The 23,150-nt window shown below is 42.3% G+C and overlaps 1 protein-coding gene across 1 annotated transcript in view; it reads right to left on the bottom strand.

Annotated features, from left to right (window-relative positions):
* Positions 1–19,829, bottom strand: part of LOC120035877 (regulating synaptic membrane exocytosis protein 2) — a gene marked incomplete at both ends in the record, with an annotated part of 71,396 nt that extends 51,567 nt beyond the window's left edge. The window contains 5 exon segments of the mRNA XM_038982344.1: positions 1,957–2,087; positions 11,852–11,961; positions 14,901–14,947; positions 17,797–17,920; positions 19,730–19,829. Of these exon segments, the coding sequence (XP_038838272.1) occupies positions 1,957–2,087; positions 11,852–11,961; positions 14,901–14,947; positions 17,797–17,920; positions 19,730–19,829 (512 nt within the window).
* Positions 19,830–23,150: the final 3,321 nt, after the last annotated feature.

Here is a 23,150-nt window from a genome sequence, read left to right as displayed (position 1 = left end):
AGACAGGCAGTAATACAACCATGGTATAAGACAGACAGTAATACAACCATGGTATAAGACAGTAATACAACCATGGTATAAGACAGTAATACAACCATGGTATAAGACAGGCAGTAATACAACCATGGTATAAGACAGTAATACAACCATGGTATAAGACAGGCAGTAATACAACCATGGTATAAGACAGTAATACAACCATGGTATAAGACAGGCAGTAATACAACCATGGTATAAGACAGTAATACAACCATGGTATAAGACAGTAATACAACCATGGTATAAGACAGTAATACAACCATGGTATAAGACAGGCAGTAATACAACCATGGTATAAGGCAGTAATACAACCATGGTATAAGACAGGCAGTAATACAACCATGGTATAAGACAGGCAGTAATACAACCATGGTATAAGACAGGCAGTAATACAACCATGGTATAAGACAGTAATACAACCATGGTATAAGACAGACAGTAATACAACCATGGTATAAGACAGTAATACAACCATGGTATAAGACAGGCAGTAATACAACCATGGTATAAGACAGTAATACAACCATGGTATAAGACAGGCAGTAATACAACCATGGTATAAGACAGTAATACAACCATGGTATAAGACAGACAGTAATACAACCATGGTATAAGACAGACAGTAATACAACCATGGTATAAGACAGACAGTAATACAACCATGGTATAAGACAGACAGTAATACAACCATGGTATAAGACAGGCAGTAATACAACCATGGTATAAGACATTAATACAACCATGGTATAAGACAGACAGTAATACAACCATGGTATAAGACAGACAGTAATACAACCATGGTATAAGACAGGCAGTAATACAACCATGGTATAAGACAGACAGTAATACAACCATGGTATAAGACAGTAATACAACCATGGTATAAGACAGACAGTAATACAACCATGGTATAAGACAGACAGTAATACAACCATGGTATAAGACAGTAATACAACCATGGTATAAGACAGACAGTAATACAACCATGGTATAAGACAGGCAGTAATACAACCATGGTATAAGACAGTAATATAACCATGGTATAAGACAGTAATACAACCATGGTATAAGACAGTAATACAACCATGGTATAAGACAGTAATACAACCATGGTATAAGACAGGCAGTAATACAACCATGGTATAAGACAGACAGTAATACAACCATGGTATAAGACAGTAATACAACCATGGTATAAGACAGGCAGTAATACAACCATGGTATAAGACAGTAATACAACCATGGTATAAGACAGTAATACAACCATGGTATAAAACAGTAATACAACCATGGTATAAGACAGGCAGTAATACAACCATGGTATAAGACAGTAATACAACCATGGTATAAGACATTAATACAACCATGGTATAAGACAGTAATACAACCATGGTATAAGACAGGCAGTAATACAACCATGGTATAAGACAGGCAGTAATACAACCATGGTATAAGACAGGCAGTAATACAACCATGGTATAAGACAGGCAGTAATACAACCATGGTATAAGACAGGCAGTAATACAACCATGGTATAAGACAGGCAGTAATACAACCATGGTATAAGACAGGCAGTAATACAACCATGGTATAAGACAGGCAGTAATACAACCATGGTATAAGACAGTAATACAACCATGGTATAAGACAGGCAGTAATACAACCATGGTATAAGACAGTGATACAACCATGGTATAAGACAGGCAGTAATACAACCATGGTATAAGACAGTAATACAACCATGGTATAAGACAGACAGTAATACAACCATGGCATAAGACAGACAGTAATACAACCATGGTATAAGACAGTAATACAACCATGGTATAAGACAGACAGTAATACAAAAATGGTATAAGACAGGCAGTAATACAACCATGGAATAAGACATAAACATGGAGTGATCTTGATTCCTACCTTCTGTCGGGGAGGAGGTATATTTTAACATAGGGGTTCCTGGGCCGGCCGTCTTCCCTGGAAGGAAATTCTTTAGCTCCCAGGATGGTGACTATGAGCTGGTGACCCACCTTGTCGTACCACAGTTTGACCTGGAGGGAGAGTAGAGTTGTGTTATTATGAGGTGATGGCATAAGACAGTAATACAACCATGGTATAAGACAGTTGTGTTATTATGAGGTGATGAACTCTGATGTATTGGGAGGGTCTAACATTAAAGCATAGCATATAGCAGTCTAGCAATACAGCACAACAGTAGCCAGTGTGTCTGTTAGTAAGAGTTTATTAGAAGCCAATGTCTGGAAGCCATATCATGCATCTAGACTCAGGTGGTGGTTTCAACGACTGCCAGGCACTATAGTTGATGTTTTCTTTACAAACTAAAAAGAAGTGATGAAAAACTATTCAAAATGCTTGATTCAGATTTAAAACTCAAAAGAAAACGCTTTCAAACGATTTAAAACTCAAAAGAAAATGCTTTCAAACAATTTAAAACTCAAAAGAAAATGCTTTGCTCCTTTTTTGCAAAACAAATTATGGTCAAGTGAAACAATTATCTAAGATTGAAAACACTAGTTGCACAACCGAGAGGCTCCCTTACAAAACAACATTTAATGCTGCAAATTTACCACAGGTTTGTGGCAAATTTGCTGCAAACTAAATAGTGTGCTACAAAATGTTGTTGAAGTTTGCAAATGTTTGCCACTAGTGGTGAATCTGCGGCACACCTTTGGCAACAATAATATTTATTGCCATTAGTGGCAAACAGTTCGCTAGAGGTTTATTTCTGGCAGACAATTCTCTCAAGATTCTATTTGAATCTGTGGCTAACCTGTGGAAGAAACATTTATTGCCACTAGTGGCAAACAGTTTACCCCAAGACGTTTCTGGTGAACACATGAGTTCCAAGACCAGTAACCGTTGATGACCAATCAAGGGAATTAGAAAAATATGTTGGAAAATGGAAACAAAGCTAGCTACAGTACCTACCAAAGTTGTCCGGTGAGTGTCTAATTATTAATAAAATGTTCATTTAGCAATGTCATGTTTAATAGGATAGAGTGAACCCCATTTTGTTGATACCAGTTTCAATCTGTCAATGCCACTGACTGACTGGCTAGCATTTAGCTAGCTAACATTAGCTATTATATTTTTGCACAATTCATGTGATAGGTAGCTAGCTAACCACTGATTTGCCTGAACACATATTTTTAGCTGAATACGTTGGTGTTTTTTAATATCAATATGCATGTCAATATGCTTGTGTCACGGCTCTCTAGCATCTTAGCTAGCCCAATAGCTAAGGTAGGTAACTAGCTAGCTAAGAACAAAATTAGTCGATTTGACATCAAAGCAAAACTTCACTTTTGCAGATGGATGGATACCCCCCCAGATGGATACCCCCCCAGATGGATACCCTTCGCCTACCTGTGGTGTTGGAAAAGGCTGTATTGGGAGGAAGATTCATCAACACCCTGGAAATATGTTGGTGGTCGTAACGCTTTGAGTGATAAATGATAAAGCAAGTAAATGCATGTATTATTGTAATAAATGTAGCCCATACATTCATTCTTTGTAACAAATAAATCTGCCATTACACTAAACTAGTAGCTAGCTCATCTTGATCATGCATTGTTCCTTCTGTCTTTCTAGAAGCAATCAGTTACAAGGCAAAAAGACAGATTCAGGCCTTCCATCAAACTGAGGACAGAGAAATATGTGTTCAGCAGACAGGTCAAGTCTTCTTGCATGCACAGCTTTGAGATGCTAGTTACACTCTAAAATGCTGGGTTGTTTGGATGACCCAATTGCTGGGTTGCAGGCATTGGGTCAATAGTTGAGTTGTTTTCTGTAAATACAGCAAGGTTGGGTTGTTTTCTGTAAAAACAGCAAGGTTGGGTTGATTTCTGTAAATACAGCAAGGTTGAGTTGTTTTCTGTAAAAACAGCAAGGTTGAGTTGTTTTCTAGAAATACAGCAAGGTTGAGTTGTTTTCTGTAAAAACAGCAAGGTTGGGTTGTTTTCTGTAAATACAGCAAGGTTGGGTTGTTTTCTGTAAAAACAGCAAGGTTGAGTTGTTTTCTGTAAAAACAGCAAGGTTGAGTTGTTTTCTGTAAAAACAGCAAGGTTGAGTTGTTTTCTGTAAAAACAGCAAGGTTGAGTTGTTTTCTGTAAATACAGCAAGGTTGAGTTGTTTTCTGTAAAAACAGCAAGGTTGAGTTGTTTTCTGTAAAAACAGCAAGGTTGAGTTGTTTTCTGTAAATACAGCAAGGTTGGGTTGTTTTCTGTAAATACAGCAAGGTTGGGTTGTTTTCTGTAAAAACAGCAAGGTTGGGTTGTTTTCTGTAAAAACAGCAAGGTTGAGTTGTTTTCTGTAAATACAGCAAGGTTGAGTTGTTTTCTGTAAATACAGCAAGGTTGAGTTGTTTTCTGTAAAAACAGCAAGGTTGAGTTGTTTTCTGCAAAAACAGCAAGGTTGAGTTGTTTTCTGTAAATACAGCAAGGTTGAGTTGTTTTCTGTAAATACAGCAAGGTTGAGTTGTTTTCTAGAAATACAATAAGGTTGGGTTGTTTTCTGTAAATACAGCAAGGTTGAGTTGTTTTCTAGAAATACAATAAGGTTGAGTTGTTTTCTGTAAAAACAGCAAGGTTGAGTTGTTTTCTGTAAAAACAGCAAGGTTGAGTTGTTTTCTGTAAAATCAGCAAGGTTGAGTTGTTTTCTGTAAAAACAGCAAGGTTGAGGTGTTTTCTGTAAAAACAGCAAGGTTGGGTTGTTTTCTGTAAATACAGCCAGGTTGGGTTGTTTTCTGTAAATACAGCAAGGTTGGGTTGTTTTCTGTAAATACAGCCAGGTTGGGTTGTTTTCTGTAAATACAGCAAGGTTGGGTTGTTTTCTGTAAATACAGCAAGGTTGAGTTGTTTTCTGTAAATACAGCAGGGTTGGGTTGTTTTCTGTAAAAACAGCAAGGTTGGGTTGTTTTCTGTAAATACAGCAAGGTTGGGTTGTTTTCTGTAAATACAGCCAGGTTGGGTTGTTGGTGCTGGGTTATTAAGGTTGGGCTATGAATATTTCACCCAGCCAATGGGTTTATTCTCCCGCTACCAGCGCGTGAAGTCCACTACAATACTTACAAGTATTCTAGTTCTCGTGTGACTGACGAGTGGAAAACGGCTAACATTATTTCGACAGACTAATAGTCTTTTGGCTGACTGAAAACTGTGAAAACGGTAAGTAACAAACGTTACGAATTCTGAATTTGATGGTCATTCAGGTTAAATAGGTTGTGCTATCATAGGTTGTCCTCAAGCTAGTTAACGTTACCGTAAGCTAGGTAGCCATTTTCTGTCCAAATATCTCTGGCTGTGGTACCATTAGCTAGCTAGCTAATGTTAGGAAGCACAGTCCTGAGTGTCTCATTCCAATGCTAATATACTCCTAAGGCACTATTTATAACTCTGTTAAATTGACTTTTAGTATGTTTTTTAGTGTATTTGTGCCTACAGTTCAGTGTGTGGCTTGTTTGCCTTCAGTTCAACTACTGAAGCGTTTTCTGGTACACTTTCATTCCATCACAACAATTTATTTATATACAAATGTTACATTTTGGGGATTGTGAAAAGTGCTTTATGGACGAAATACAGTTATTAAGTAATGAGTCCCTGTCCTTAGTAGAGTCACCTTCAAACGTAATATTTTACACTTGTTCTGTGAAACAATGTTTTAACCCAAATGTAGACCATTATTGTATGACAAAACGGCATTGTGTGTGTGTGTGTGTGTGTGTGTGTGTGTGTGTGTGTGTGTGTGTGTGTGTGTGTGTGTGTGTGTGTGTGTGTGTGTGTGTGTGTGTGTGTGTGTGTGTGTGTGTGTGTGTGTGTGTGTGTGTGTGTGATGTCACCTAAGATAGCTGAAGTGTGTCAGTGAATGTGAATATCTATTGACTAGCTCTGGCACTGTCTGATAGACAGATCTGTGTTAATACCCTTTAAGACGGACAGTGTCATCGGCATGCTTTGTTTTTCTCAGATTTCAATCTGTGTGTACATGATGTTTAGCCGAGGCTTTAGTCTGATGTTTGGACTGTTTGATTAATGAAATAATATAAATCAATTCTAACAATCAATCCTATCTTATGAAATTGTATCTTGTCAAACAATACATACAGTGGGGCAAAAAGGTATTTAGTCAGCCACCAATTGTGCAAGTTCTCCCACTTAAAAAGATGAGAGAGGCCTGTAATGTTCATCAGAGGTACACTTCAACTATGACAGACAAAATGAGAAAAAAAATCAAGAAAATCACATTGTAGGATTTTTAATGAATTTATTTGCAAATTATGGTGGAAAATAAGTATTTGGTCAATAACAAAAGTTTATCTCAATACTTTGTTATATACCCTTTGTTGGCAATGACAGAGGTCAAACGTTTTCTGTAAGTCTTCACAAGGTTTTCACACACTGTTGCTGGTATTTTGGCCCATTCCTCCATGCAGATCTCCTTTAGAGCAGTGATGTTTTGGGGCTGTTGCTGGGCAACACGGACTTTCAACTCCCTCCAAAGATTTTCTATGGGGTTGAGATCTGGAGACTGGCTAGGCCACTCCAGGACCTTGAAATGCTTCTTACGAAGCCACTCCTTCGTTGCCCAGGCGGTGTGTTTGGGATCATTGTCATGCTGAAAGACCCAGCCACGTTTCATCTTCAATGCCCTTGCTGATGGAAGGAGGTTTTCACTCAAAATCTCACGATACATGGCCCCATTCATTCTTTCCTTTACACGGATCAGTCGTCCTGGTCCCTTTGCAGAAAAACAGCCCCAAAGCATGATGTTTCCACCCCCATGCTTCACAGTAGGTATGGTGTTCTTTGGATGCAACTCAGCATTCTTTGTCCTCCAAACACGACGAGTTGAGTTTTTACCAAAAAGTTCTATTTTGGTTTCATCTGACCATATGACATTCTCCCAATCTTCTTCTGGATCATCCAAATGCTCTCTAGCAAACTTCAGACGGGCCTGGACATGTACTGGCTTAAGCAGGGGGACACGTCTGGCACTGCAGGATTTGAGTCCCTGGCGGCGTAGTGTGTTACTGATGGTAGGCTTTGTTACTTTGGTCCCAGTTCTCTGCAGGTCATTCACTAGGTCCCCCCGTGTGGTTCTGGGATTTTTGCTCACCGTTCTTGTGATCATTTTGACCCCACGGGGTGAGATCTTGCGTGGAGCCCCAGATCGAGGGAGATTATCAGTGGTCTTGTATGTCTTCCATTTCCTAATAATTGCTCCCACAGTTGATTTCTTCAAACCAAGCTGCTTACCTATTGCAGATTCAGTCTTCCCAGCCTGGTGCAGGTCTACAATTTTGTTTCTGGTGTCCTTTGACAGCTCTTTGGTCTTGGCCATAGTGGAGTTTGGAGTGTGACTGTTTGAGGTTGTGGACAGGCGTCTTTTATACTGATAACAAGTTCAAACGGGTGCCATTAATACAGGTAACGAGTGGAGGACAGAGGAGCCTCTTAAAGAAGTTACAGGTCTGTGAGAGCCAGAAATCTTGCTTGTTTGTAGGTGACCAAATACTTATTTTCCACCATAATTTGCAAATAAATTCATTACAAAACCTACAATGTGATTTTCTGGATTTTCTTTTCTCATTTTGTCTGTCATAGTTGAAGTGTACCTATGATGAAAATTACAGGCCTCTCTCATCTTTTTAAGTGGGAGAACTTGCACAATTGGTGGCTGACTAAATACCTTTTTGCCCCACTGTATTTAGACAATAGGGCTTTGTTTCAATGTGCTATTAAAAATGTGCTTTTCCTAAAAAAGAAAAAGAAAATGTAACTCATTAACCTACAGACAATACCCAATAATGACAAAGCAAAAACAGGTTTAAAAAAACAACAGAAATATTGCATTTACATTAGTATTCAGACTCTTTACTCAAAACATTCAGCAGGTCCAGCAGGTATATCTCACTGGTCATCCCCAAAGCCAACACCTCCTTTGTCCGCCTTTCCTTCCAGTTCTCTGTTGCCAGTGACTGGAACGAATTGCCAAAATCACTGAAACTGGAGACTTACATTTCCCTCACTAACTTTAAACATCAGCTATCTGAGCAGCTCACCGATAGCTGCAGCTGTACATAGTCCATCTGTAAATAGCCCACCCAATCTACCTACCTCATCCCCATATTGTTTTTATTTACTTTGCTGCTCTTTTGCACACCAGTATCACTACTTACACACCATCATCTGCTCATCATCATCTGCTCATCTATTACTCCAGTGTTAATCTGCTAAATTGTAATTACTTTGCTACTATGGCCTATTTATTTCCTACCTCCTCATGCCATTTGCACACACTGTATATAGACTTTCTTTTTTCTATTGTGTTATTGACTGTACGCTTGTTTATTCCATGTGTAACTCTGTGTTTTTGTTTGTGTCGCACTGCTTTGCTTTATCTTGGCCAGGTCGCAGTTGTAAATGAGAACTTGTTCTCAATTAGCTAAACTGGTTAAATAAAGGTGAATATATATATTTTTTGAAATAAAGATGGTAACCAAACCAGTCCAGTATTCTCTCAATAACATACATAGATGGTAACCAAACCAGTCCAGTATTCTCTCAATAACATACATAGACGGTGTCATGACAATGCCCTCTTTGGGTACAGCGAGCACCATCCCCCTCTCGCTGCCTCCTACAACCAGGCTGCTGTGGTCAGAGAGGTCGTAAATTCCTAGGGAAGATCCTGCCTCATGGCCACACAGTATAGAGACAGAGTGAAGTTTCATAGAGAACAAAGGAATTTCTTCCACCTCACAGAACTTGAGCTCCGAACAACATTTATGTTCCGGAGAAGGTATAAAAGATCGGTGAAGAATCCAGCTACGAACTGGTCCGTTTGTTATAAGTTTGTAAAACTCATGGGAGACGGTGCGGCCACATTACCATAACGCTGTTTATATAATAGCCTCAGATATGAGGTTTACATCTAATTGTTGTATAAGATGAACGAGTGAGGATGATACTGTTTGTGAAATTGTGTAATGTGATTTTGGATTGGATTCCCTTTTGAGTTTCACTAAATCAGAGGACCGCCCATGAGCACAGTTATGGTCGGGCATCCTGGGACAGGCCCTTTTCTGCCCTTCCGAATAAAACCCCCACTCGGGTTTCTATCACCAGACCATGTTTCTCTCAATCACGAGAGGACAAAGGTTGCAGACCAGCTTTCCTCGATAACGAGAGGGCCAAGGTTTGAGACCAGACTGCTGAATCTTTTAACCATCCCACATCACTCTGAACTATCCACTCTAACCACGACAGAGAGAGAGAGAGGACGGAAACTCTCCAACAGAAACAAACTTTTCAGCAGAGATCCCGACGACACACTGAGCGTAAATACACTGCTCAAAAAAATAAAGGGAACACTTAAACAACACAATGTAACTCCAAGTCAATCACACTTCTGTGAAATCAAACTGTCCACTTAGGAAGCAACACTGATTGACAATACATTTCACATGCTGTTGTGCAAATGGAATAGACAAAAGGTGGAAATTATAGGCAATTAGTAAGACACCCCCAAAAAAGGAATGGTTCTGCAGGTGGTGACCACAGACCACTTCTCAGTTCCTATGCTTCCTGGCTTATGTTTTGGTCACTTTTGAATGCTGGCGGTGCTTTCACTCTAGTGGTAGCATGAGACGGAGTCTACCACCCACACAAGTGGCTCAGGTGGTGCAGTTCATCCAGGATGGCACATCAATGCGAGCTGTGGCAAAAAGGTTTGCTTTGTCTGTCAGCGTAGTGTCCAGAGCATGGAGGCGCTACCAGGAGACAGGCCAGTACATCAGGAGACGTGGAGGAGGCCGTAGGAGGGCAACAACCCAGCAGCAGGACCGCTACCTCCGCCTTTGTGCAAAGAGGTGCACTGCCAGAGCCCTACAAAATGACCTCCAGCAGGCCACAAATGTGCAGGTGTCAGCATATGGTCTCACAAGGGGTCTGAGGATCTCATCTCGGTACCTAATGGCAGTCAGGCTACCTCTGGCGAGCACATGGAGGGCTGTGCGGCCCCACAAAGAAATGCCACCCCACACCATGACTGACCCACCGCCAAACCGGTCATGCTGGCGGATGTTGCAGGAAGCAGAACGTTCTCCACGGCGTCTCCAGACTCTGTCACGTCTGTCACATGTGCTCATGTGCTCAGTGTGAACCTGCTTTCATCTGTGAAGAGCACAGGGCGCCAGTGGCGAATTTGCCAATCTTGGTGTTCTCTGGCAAATGCCAAACGTCCTGCACGGTGTTGGGCTGTAAGCACAACCCCCACCTGTGGACGTCGGGCCCGCATACCACCCTCATGGAGTCTGTTTCTGACCGTTTGAGCAGACACATGCACATTTGTGGCCTGCTGGAGGTCATTTTGCAGGGCTCTGGCAGTGCACCTCCTGGCACAAAGGCGGAGGTAGCGGTCCTGGTGCTGGGTTGTTGCCCTCCTACGGCCTCCTCCACGTCTCCTGATGTACTGGCCTGTCTCCTGGTAGCGCCTCCATGCTCTGGACACTACGCTGACAGACACAGCAAACCTTTTTGCCACAGCTCGCATTGATGTGCCATCCTGGATGAACTGCACTACCTGAGCCACTTGTGTGGGTGGTAGACTCCGTCTCATGCTACCACTAGAGTGAAAGCACCGCCAGCATTCAAAAGTGACCAAAACATAAGCCAGGAAGCATAGGAACTGAGAAGTGGTCTGTGGTCACCACCTGCAGAACCATTCCTTTTTTGGGGGTGTCTTACTAATTGCCTATAATTTCCACCTTTTGTCTATTCCATTTGCACAACAGCATGTGAAATTTATTGTCAATCAGTGTTGCTTCCTAAGTGGACAGTTTGATTTCACAGAAGTGTGATTGACTTGGAGTTACATTGTGTTGTTTAAGTGTTCCCTTTATTTTTTTGAGCAGTGTATATATATTGATTGCAATTGTTCCTGAATGAGTGAGTGTTCATGTGCAAAGGATTAGCATTTCAATTGTTATAATTATCAACTCTGTAGTGACTTCTCAGTCGACCCCCACTTCCCTTTTGTCTAACAAGCCGCCATGCCGGTTTAGCCCACTAGGGCACATTCTCCTATCATTTTTTGTAACCATATTTACTTTGTTTGTTTGTTTATGCATTTCTGTGAATTACTTAGTTAGTAAATCCATGATTTAAGACAATTGATGTATGGATGACTCATAATGAAGACTGGGTTCGTGCAGATAACCAACAATTTACGACGTTTGGAATGAGACTAACGTGAGGTAAAGTAAATAATTCATTAATTAAGAAGAATAATTGATCAGATATGAAAATATCTGAATGGTTATATTAGGAAAAGTATAACTTTGTAATCTGAATAATATCCTTATTTCCCCCGACTTCCTAGTTAATTACAGTTACATGATTAATCAGTTTAATCTTGTAATAATAATTACAGAGAGTTATTTAAAAACTAAAAGTCTTCAGTTAATGATAGTAAAGACACGACAACGGCAACCAAACCAGTCCAGTATTCTCTTAATAACATACATTGATTGGAACCAAACCAGTCCTGTATTCTCTCAATAACTTATAGAAACGGGAACCAAATAAGTAACTTTGAAACTTAGGACAGTGTCTATTGATTTAGATCAGTCAAATGACAGACAGCACATTGTTGTTCCTCCACCCATAAGGCCCCTGACTTATCATCCTCATTAAACCTTAAGGAGAACAGCATTAACTAATTAAGTGATCCAACCAATCCCCTTAGTGAGTGATAATGATTGGCCACAGAGCAGCAGTACATCGTGGCTACTTACTGAGACGTGTCCAGACAGGCACTGTGGGGAGTAGCGGAGCATCCCGGGACTCATGGGGGACGTGACGGATATCGCTCGACCCATCTTCTGGGATTCAAATAAACTCGAACCTGCAGACACAAGCAAATCTGTGTTATTTTCACTATAAGGTTAAGGTGTGTAGGGTCTTGTTTTCTTTGAATCATTGTGTATTTTTACATAAAGGTTAAGGTGTGTTGGGGCTTTTTCATTTCTATATAATTTATCTTTGTTTCATAGTATAGTTTATTTAATTGTTATTTAGCACAGTCACATGATTTCTTAATTTACAGTATGTTTGCCAATCAGTTGGGCTGCCAGACTTATTTGCCATACCTTTTGCCTCATCCCTCTCAACCATACCATTTTTCAATTCCTCATCAATCCAAGGGGATGTAACAGTTTGTACAGTCATTTTCTTAATGGGTACATGCTTATTAGTAACTGGAATAAGTAGTTTCATAAATGTGTCAAGTGCAGCGTCTGGTTGATCCTCATTACACACCACAGACCAACAAATATTATTTACATCATCAACATATGAATCACTACAAAACGTATTGTATGACCTCTTATACACTATATTAGACCCAGCCTTTGGAACTTTGGTTTTCCTAGATATGGCTACTATATTGTGATCTCTACATCCTATGGATTTGGATATTGCTTTAAAGCACATTTCTGCAGCATTAGTAAAGATGTGATTAATACATGTTGATGATTTACTGTTTGTAACTACCCTGGAAGGTTGACTGACAATCTGAACCAGGTTGCAGGCACTGATGAGAGCCAGTCAATATTTAAATCACCCAAAAAATATACTTCTCTGTTGATATCACATACATTTTCAAGCATTTCACACATATTATCCAGATACTGACTGTTAGCACTTGGTGGTCTATAGCAGCTTCCCACAAGAATAGGCTTTAGAGGGCCTCCCGAGTGGCGCAGTGGTCTAAGGCTGTGCCACTAGAGATTCTTGGTTCGAGTCCAGGCCCTGTCGCAGCCGGCTGCGACCGGGAGACCCATGGGGCGGCGCACAATTGGCCCAGCGTCGTCCGGGTTAGGGGAGGGTTTGGCCGGCAGCGATATCCTTGTCCCATCGGGCACTAGCGACTCCTGTGGCGGGCCGGGCGCAGTGCACACTGACACTGACACAGTCGCCAGGTGTACGGTGTTTCCTCCGACACATTGGTGCGGCTGGCTTCCGGGTTAAATGGGCATTGTGTCAAGAAGCAGTGCGGCGGCTTGGTTGGGTTGGGTTGTGTTTCGGAGGACGCATGGCTCTCGACCTTCTCTCCCGAGTCCGTACGGGAGTTGCAGCGATGAGACAAGACTGTAACTACCAATTGGATACCATGAAATTGAGGAGAAAAAAGGAGTGAAAATACAAAAAAAAGAATAGGCTTTAGGTGAGGCAAATGAACCTGTAGCCATATTACTTCAACAGTTGTAACAGTTTATGCTGAGAGTCGAGAAGCTAGTTCAGGGAGTGAATAAATAAATAAACAAACATGAAGAAAAGAAGAAACACAAACAGCGAACCGACATGAAACAGATACAGAAACAATAATGACTGAGGAAGGAACCAAAGGGAGTGACATAAATAGGGCAGGAAATCAAAGAGGTGATGGAGTCCAGGTGAGTGTCAAAAAGTGTTGGTGCGATGGTGACAGGTGTGCGTAATAATCAGCAGTCTGGTGACCTAGAGGCCAGAGAGGGAGTATACGTGACAGTACCCCCTCCCTGACGAGCAGCTCCTGAAATGGGGCTCCAGCCGCAGGACGCCAACAAAAGGGACGATCCCAGGGATCAGGAGCGGACCGGCCACCTCTGCCGAAACGCGGGAACCTGTCGAGCCGACTGGGGCGCGGGAGCCCGGTGACCTAGAGTGCCGAAGAAGGAGCAGACAAAACAGCACCCCCTCTCTGACGCGCAGCTCCAGCTGCAGGACGCCGACCAGAGGGACATTCCCGGGGATCAGAGCGGACCGTTCGGCTCCGTAGAGGCACAGGAACCTGACAAGCAGCCTTAAGTGCCGGAGCCTGGCAAGCCAGCTGTGGCTGGGGAGCCTGCCGAGCCTACCGAGTCTTGAAAACCTGACGAGCTAGCTAAGGCATGGAAGCCTGACAAGCTATCTGAGGCATCGTCGGTAGACTCGGCAACAGACGCTTGACCTGCCAACCGAGTCTTGACACCCCGATGTACCGGCTGAGACATGAAATCCTAAAGAGCCGGCTGGGGCATCCTCGGTTGCTCTGGCAGCGGAACCCAGACCCGACGTCACTTCTAACACAAAAACTAAAAACACCCCCTGATGCTTCCCTTTGGTGAGGCGTTACTTTGTAACGCTGTACGCTGAGAGTCGGGAATAAACAGCGACATGAAACAGATACAGAAACAATAACGCCTGGGGAAGGAACCAAATGGAGTGACATAAATAGATGGAGTCCAGGTGAGTGTCAATAAGCTCTGGTGCGTGTGACGATGGTGACAGGTGTGCGTAATAATCAGCAGTCTGGTGACCTAGAGGCCAGAGGGAGTATACGTGACAACATTATTTAACATTAGATCGTCTCTAAGCTTTAAAGGAATGTGGTTCTTTATATAGACCGCAACACCCCCGTTGGCATTTCTGTATTTTCTGTAAATGTTATAACCATATATTGCTACCACTGTATCATCAAAGGTATTATCTAAGGGAGTTTCAGAGATAGTCAGAATATGCATGTTATTTGTTACAAGCAAGTTATTGACTTCATAGACCTTGTTTCTCAGGCTGCATATGTTAATATGGCCTTTTTTTTTGCACTTTTCTGGGTTGCTTGATTGTTTTTAATGCTTTCCTGAGCTTATCAGAAGTAGACTTGATAGTGCAGGGTGAGCTGCACAAAGTGGTCTTCCTACTAGGGCACATTGCCTCAGTTTTCTTTGAATCATTGTGTAATTTAGTAAAAGCTAAGAGCTATACTACATCCCGATGTAGGCATTGTTAATGTCATGATAATGAATGTATGATGTCACCACTCACTTGATTCCAGTTGTCCATGTGTGCTCTCTGAGATACTGGGAAAATCTCTGGGAAATAAACACAACCCCAACATGATGAAGCAAGACATATCTTCACAGTTACATTACTGTTACTGCCCTCTCGCTAGTCAAATATGGGTCACCTATATATGTTTATTCAGAGGGTCCAGAGGGGAATTGTTCTAATGAAGCTTGGATGTTATCTGTGGAGCTGAGGGACTGAAGCTGGGATGCTATCTGTGGAGTTGAGGGACTGAAGCTGGGATGCTATCTGTGGAGTTGAGGGACTGAAGCTGGGATGTTTTCTGTGGAGTTGAGGGACTGAAGCTTGGATGCTATCTGTGGAGCTGAGGGACTGAAGCTGGGATGCTATCTGTGGAGTTGAGGGACTGAAGCTGGGATGTTTTCTGTGGAGTTGAGGAACCGAAGCTGGGATTTTATCTGTGGAGCTGAGGGACTGAAGCTGGGATGTTTTCTGTGGAGTTGAGGGACTGAAGCTGGGATGTTTTCTGTGGAGTTGAGGGACTGAAGCTGTGATGTTTTCTGTGGAGTTGAGGGACTGAAGCTGGGATGTTTTCTGTGGAGCTGAGGGACTGAAGCTGGGATGTTTTCTGTGGAGTTGAGGGACTGAAGCTGGGATGTTTTCTGTGGAGTTGAGGGACTGAAGCTGGGATGTTTTCTGTGGAGCTGAGGGACTGAAGCTGGGATGCTATCTGTGGAGCTGAAAGACAAGCTGGGATGTTATCTGTGGAGCTGAGGGAGTGAAGCTGGGATGTGATCTGTGGAGCTGAGGGACTGAAGCTGGGATGTTTTCTGTGGAGCTGAGGGACTGAAGCTGGGATGTTTTCTGTGGAGCTGAGGGACTGAAGCTGGGATGTTTTCTGTGGAGCTGAGGGACTGAAGCTGGGATGTTATCTGTGGAGCTGAAAGACTGAAGCTGGGATTTTATCTGTGGAGCGAGGGGACTGAAGCTGGGATGTTATCTGTGGAGCTGAAAGACAAGCTGGGATGTTATCTGTGGAGCTGAGGGACTGAAGCTGGGATGTTTTCTGTGGAGCTGAGGGACTGAAGCTGGGATGTTATCTGTGGAGCTGAAAGACTGAAGCTGGGATGTTTTCTGTGGAGCTGAGGGACTGAAGCTGGGATGTTTTCTGAGGAGCTGAGGGACTGAAGCTGGGATGTTATCTCTGGAGCTTAGGGACTGAAGCTGGGATTTTATCTGTGGAGCTGAGGGACTGAAGCTGGGATGTTTTCTGAGGAGCTAAGGGACTGAAGCTGGGATGTTATCTGTGGAGCTGAAAGACTGAAGCTGGGATGTTATCTGTGGAGCTGAAAGACAAGCTGGGATGTTATCTGTGGAGCTGAGGGACTGAAGCTGGGATGTTATCTGTGGAGCGAGGGGACTGAAGCTGGGATGTTTTCTGAGGAGCTGAGGGACTGAAGCTGGGATGTTTTCTGTGGAGCTGAGGATTGAAGCTGGGATGTTTTCTGTGGAGCTGAGGATTGAAGCTGGGATGTTTTCTGTGGAGCTGAGTGACGGTGTGATTCAAAACAACTTACACAAGACCTATTAGTACATAACATATTTTCACAGCTTTCAATGACAGGGACTAATTTTCTGCTTTGAACCTTTATGTAAACATTTATGTTAACTTTCATATTTTGTCAGAGATACCATTAATAAAATTATCCTGAGACGGGGGAATAAAATGAATAAACATTTTCACTGTTAGTCCACACCTGTTGTTTACCAAGCATGTAGTGAATACCATTTGATTTGAAAATATATTTATACAGGGCCTTCAGAAAGTATTGACACCCCTTGACTTATTCCTCATGTTGTTATTTTACAGTCTGAATTTAAAATTGATTAAATTGAGAGGTTGTGTCACTGTCCTTCCCATAATGTCAAAGTGGAACTATGTATAATTTATTACAGAGTTTAAAGGCTGTGATAGGAAAACACTGAGGATGGATCAACAACATTGTAGTTACTCCACAATAGTAAACCAAATGACAGTGTGAAAAGAAGGAAGCCTGTACAGAATAAAAATGTTCCAAAAACATGCATCCTGTTTGAATAAGGTACCAAAAATGTGGCAAATAAATTAACTTTATGTCCTGAATACAACGTGTGTTTGGGGCAAAGCCAACACATCACTGACTACCACTCCTCATATTTTCAAGCATGGTGGTTGCTACATCGTGTTATGGGTATGCTTGTTATCGGCAAGGACTAGGGAATGTTTTCTAATTAAAATACAATTTAATAGAGCATAAGCAAATGCATAACCTGGTTCAGTCTGCTTTCCAACAGACAATGGGAGATTAATTCAGACACGGGAGTTGCTTACAAACTTGCATAGTTAAATAAAGGTTAAATAAATGGGAAATTTAAATAAATAAAGATGACATTGAATGTTCCTGAGTGGCCTAGTTCGAGTTTTCACTTAAATTGTCTTGAAAATCTATGGCAAGACCTGAAAATGGTTGTCTAGCGATAATCAACAACCAACTTGACAGAGCTTGAAGAATTTAAAAAAGAATCATGTGCAAACCAGGTGTGTAAAGATCTTACCCAAAAAGACTCACAGCTATAATCGCTGCCAAAGGTGATTCTAAAACAAGTTTTCACTTTATAATTATGGGATATTTTGTGTAGATGGGTGAGAAAAGAAAACATATTTAATCAATTTTAAATTAAGGCTGTAACACAACAAAATATGGAGTAAGTCAAGGTATGAATACTTTCGGAAGGCACTGTACCACTCCACAAGTCATTAAGGGCATACAGGGGTAGTGCGAAACCAAGCTGAGAGTCACACATCCTTAGACTAAGTACATGTATTCACAACTTGAAAGGTCATTTTCCATAGTCGTGTTAGAACTTAACTCACCGTATGGGACGGGACACAACCAGCTCCACTTGGGGGTCTGGCTTGGATTCTAGAATGACATTATAAACTTCCTTGAATGTTGCTCCTTGTAGGACCCTCCCATTCCATTCAAGAACCTGATCTCCTGAAGAGAGAGAGAGAGGATCCGTTAACACAGCACACTGCAGAAAGAAAGAGAGGAGTGACATTGAAATATTCATGCAGTGTACAAATATGATTGAATATGAGAAGTGTTTATGGTGTGTACAAATATGATTGGTCAGACAAGGGTAATGGCAGCTAAAAAGACGAATTGCATCATCAGTATGAGAAAGCGTGTACTCATGACATTATCAGTGGGAGCCAGTCTGTACTCATGACATCATCAGTATGAGACATTGTGTGACAGTGTGTACTCGTGACATCATCATTGTGAGTCAGCATGTACTAGTTACATATTTAGAATGAGCAAGTGTCTACTCATGACATCATCAATATGAACCAGTGTATTACTCATGACATCATCAATATTAACTATTGTATTGCTCATGACATCATCAGTATGAGCCAGTGTCTACTCATGACATCATCAGTATGAGCCAGTGTCTACTCATGACATCATCAGTGTGAGCCAGTGTCTACTCATGACATCATCAGTGTGAGGCAGTGTCTACTCATGACATCATCAGTGTGAGGCAGTGTCTACTCATGACATCATCAGTATGAGCCAGTGTCTACTCATGACATCATCAGTATGAGCCAGTGTCTACTCATGACATCATCAGTGTGAGCCAGTGTCTACTCATGACATCATCAGTGTGAGGCAGTGTCTACTCATGACATCATCAGTGTGAGGCAGTGTCTACTCATGACATCATCAGTGTGAGCCAGTGTCTACTCATGACATCATCAGTGTGAGCCAGTGTCTACTCATGACATCATCAGTGTGAGCAGGTGTGTACTCTTGACATCATCAGTGTGAGCAGGTGTGTACTCTTGACATCATCAGTGTGAGCCAGTGTCTACTCATGACATCATCAGTGTGAGCAGGTGTGTACTCTTGACATCATCAGTGTGAGCCAGTGTCTACTCATGACATCATCAGTGTGAGCAGGTGTGTACTCTTGACATCATCAGTGTGAGCCAGTGTCTACTCATGACATCATCAGTGTGAGGCAGTGTCTACTCATGACATCATCAGTGTGAGGCAGTGTCTACTCATGACATCATCAGTGTGAGCCAGTGTCTACTCATGACATCATCAGTGTGAGCCAGTGTCTACTCATGACATCATCAGTGTGAGGCAGTGTCTACTCATGACATCATCAGTGTGAGGCAGTGTCTACTCATGACATCATCAGTGTGAGCCAGTGTCTACTCATGACATCATCAGTGTGAGCCAGTGTCTACTCATGACATCATCAGTGTGAGCAGGTGTGTACTCATGACATCATCAGTGTGAGACAGTGTCTACTCATGACATCATCAGTGTGAGACAGTGTCTACTCATGACATCATCAGTGTGAGCCAGTGTCTACTCATGACATCATCAGTGTGAGCCAGTGTCTACTCATGACATCATCAGTGTGAGCAGGTGTGTACTCATGACATCATCAGTGTGAGACAGTGTCTACTCATGACATCATCAGTGTGAGACAGTGTCTACTCATGACATCATCAGTGTGAGCCAGTGTCTACTCATGACATCATCAGTGTGAGCCAGTGTCTACTCATGACATCATCAGTGTGAGCAGGTGTGTACTCATGACATCATCAGTGTGAGACAGTGTCTACTCATGACATCATCAGTGTGAGCCAGTGTCTACTCATGACATCATCAGTGTGAGCCAGTGTCTACTCATGACATCATCAGTGTGAGCAGGTGTGTACTCATGACATCATCAGTGTGAGACAGTGTCTACTCATGACATCATCAGTGTGAGACAGTGTGTACCTGGTCGAAGGTGACCAACAGTATCTGCTAGACTTCCTCTCTTCACTTTAGTGATGAAAGCACAAAGTCGACCAGAATCCATCATCTTTCCTCCAACCACCTGTTAGACACAGACATGTTCAGTCATCACTATACATTGTACTCAGTATACATCTCAGTATACATCACTATACATCGGTGGTGTAAAGTACTTAAGTAAAAATACTTTAAAGTACGACTAAAGTAGTTTTTTGGGGTATCTGTACTTTACTTGACTATTTATATTTTGACAACTTTTAATTTTACTTCGCTACTGTCCTAAATAAAATAATGTACTTTTTACTCCTTACATTTACCTGACACCCAAAAGTACTCGTTACATTTTGAATGCTTAGCAGGACAGGAAAATGGTCAAATTCACACACTTATCAAGACAAAACATGGTCATCCCTTCTGTCTCTGATCTGGCGGACTCACAACACAAATGCATCTTTTGTAAATAATGTCCGAGTGTTGGAGTGTGTGGAGTGTGTGACTCTCTTCCCCCTCAGGAGGTTGAAACGATTTGGCATGGGGCCTCAGATCCTCAAGAAGTTCTACAGCTGAACCATTGAGAGCATCTTGACTGGCTGCATCACCTATATAGCTGTATATAGCCATGTTATTACCCGGTACTCCCTGTATATAGCCATGTTATTACCTGGTACTCCCTGTATATAGCCATGTTATTACCCGGTACTCCCTGTATATAGCCATGTTATTACCTGGTACTCCCTGTATATAGCCAGGTTATTACCCGGTACTCCCTGTATATAGCCATGTTATTACCTGGTACTCCCTGTATATAGCCATGTTATTACCTGGTACTCCCTGTATATAGCCATGTTATTACCCAGTACTCCCTGTATATAGCCATGCTATTACCTGGTACTCCATCTATATAGCCATGTTATTACCTGGTACTCCCTGTATATAGCCATGTTATTACCTGGTACTCCATCGATATAGCCATGTTATTACCTGGTACTTCCTGTATATAGCCGTGTTATTACCTGGTACTCCATCTATATAGCCATGTTATTACCTGGTACTCCCTGTATATAGCCATGTTATTACCTGGTACTCCCTCTATATAGCCATGTTATTACCTGGTACTCCCTGTATATAGCCATGTTATTACCTGGTACTCCATCTATATAGCCATGTTATTACCTGGTACTCCCTGTATATAGCCATGTTATTACCTGGTACTCCATCTATATAGCCATGTTATTACCTGGTACTCCATCTATATAGCCATGTTATTACCTGGTACTCCCTGTATTTAGCCGTGTTATTACCTGGTACTCCATCTATATAGCCATGTTATTACCTGGTACTCCCTGTATATAGCCGTGTTATTACCTGGTACTCCCGGTATATAGCCATGTTATTACCTGGTACTCCCTGTATATAGCCATGTTATTACCTGGTACTCCCTGTATATAGCCATGTTATTACCTGGTACTCCCTGTATATAACCATGTTATTACCTGGTACTCCCTGTATGTAGCCATGTTATTACCTGGTACTTCCTGTATATAACCATGTTATTACCTGGTACTCCATGTATATAGCCATGTTATTACCTGGTACTTCCTGTATATAGCCATGTTATTACCTGGTACTCCCGGTATATAGCCATGTTATTACCTGGTACTCCCTGTATATAGCCATGTTATTACCTGGTACTCCCTGTATATAGCCATGTTATTACCTGGTACTCCCTGTATATAGCCATGTTATTACCTGGTACTCCTGTATATAACCATGTTATTACCTGGTACTCCCTGTATATAGCCAGGTTATTACCTGGTACTCCCTGTATATAGCCATGTTATTACCTGGTACTCCCTGTATATAGCCATGTTATTACCTGGTATTCCCTGTATATAGCCATGTTATTACCTGGTACTACCTGTATATAGCCATGTTATTACCTGGTACTCCCTGTATATAGCCATGTTATTACCTGGTACTCCCTGTATATAGCCACGTTATTACCTGGTACTACCTGTATATAGCCATGTTATTACCTGGTACTCCCTGTATATAGCCATGTTATTACCTGGTACTCCATCTATATAGCCATGTTATTACCTGGTACTCCCTGTATATTGACATGGTATTACCTGGTACTCCCTGTATATAGCCACGTTATTACCTGGTACTCCCTGTATATAGCCATGTTATTACCTGGTACTCCCTGTATATAGCCATGTTATTACCTGGTACTCCCTGTATATAGCCATGTTATTACCTGGTACTCCATCTATATAGCCATGTTATTACCTGGTACTCCATCTATATAGCCTTGTTATTTTTTTAATGTTTTTGTTGTTACTATTTCCTTTATTTTGTAAGATTTGATTTGATATTTTATAAACAATACAAAACATACATAAAATACAACATCATAAAAACATCAACTACATCACCCTGCCCAGACCCACTAACACAGTCGCATCTGCAGATCAACTACATCACCCTGCCCCGACCCACTACATCACCCTGCCCCGACCCACTACATCACCCTGCCCCGACCCATTAACACACTCCCATCTGCAGATCAACTACATCACCCTGCCCAGACCCACTACATCACCCTGCCCCGACCCACTAACACACTCCCATCTGCAGATCAACTACATCACCCTGCCCAGACCCACTACATCACCCTGCCCAGACCCACTAACACACTCCCATCTGCAGATCAACTACATCACCCTGACCCGACCCACTAACACACTCCCATCTGCAGATCAACTACATCACCCTGCCCAGACCCACTAACACACTCCCATCTCCACATCAACTACATCACCCTGCCCAGACCCACTAACACACTCCCATCTGCAGATCAACTACATCACCCTGCCCAGACCCACTAACACACTCCCATCTCCACATCAACTACATCACCCTGCCCAGACCCACTAACACACTCCCATCTCCACATCAACTACATCACCCTGCCTCGACCCACTAACACACTCCCATCTCCACATCAACTACATCACCCTGCCCAGACCCACTAAAACACTCCCATCTCCACATCAACTACATCACCCTGCCCAGACCCACTAACACACTCCCATCTCCACATCAACTACATCACCCTGCCCAGACCCACTAACACACTCCCATCTGCAGATCAACTACATCACCCTGCCCAGACCCACTAACACACTCCCATCTCCACATCAACTACATCACCCTGCCCAGACCCACTACATCACCCTGCCCAGACCCACTAACACACTCCCATCTGCAGATCAACTACATCACCCTGCCCCGACCCACTAACACACTCCCATCTCCACATCAACTACATCACCCTGCCCAGACCCACTAACACACTCCCATCTCCACATCAACTACATCACCCTGCCCCAGACCCACT

The sequence above is a fragment of the Salvelinus namaycush genome, unplaced genomic scaffold, assembly GCF_016432855.1.
Source record: "Salvelinus namaycush isolate Seneca unplaced genomic scaffold, SaNama_1.0 Scaffold1128, whole genome shotgun sequence".
Taxonomy (NCBI): domain Eukaryota; kingdom Metazoa; phylum Chordata; class Actinopteri; order Salmoniformes; family Salmonidae; genus Salvelinus; species Salvelinus namaycush.
Note: the sequence above shows the minus strand (reverse complement) of the source record. Positions and strands in the feature narration are given on the sequence as shown.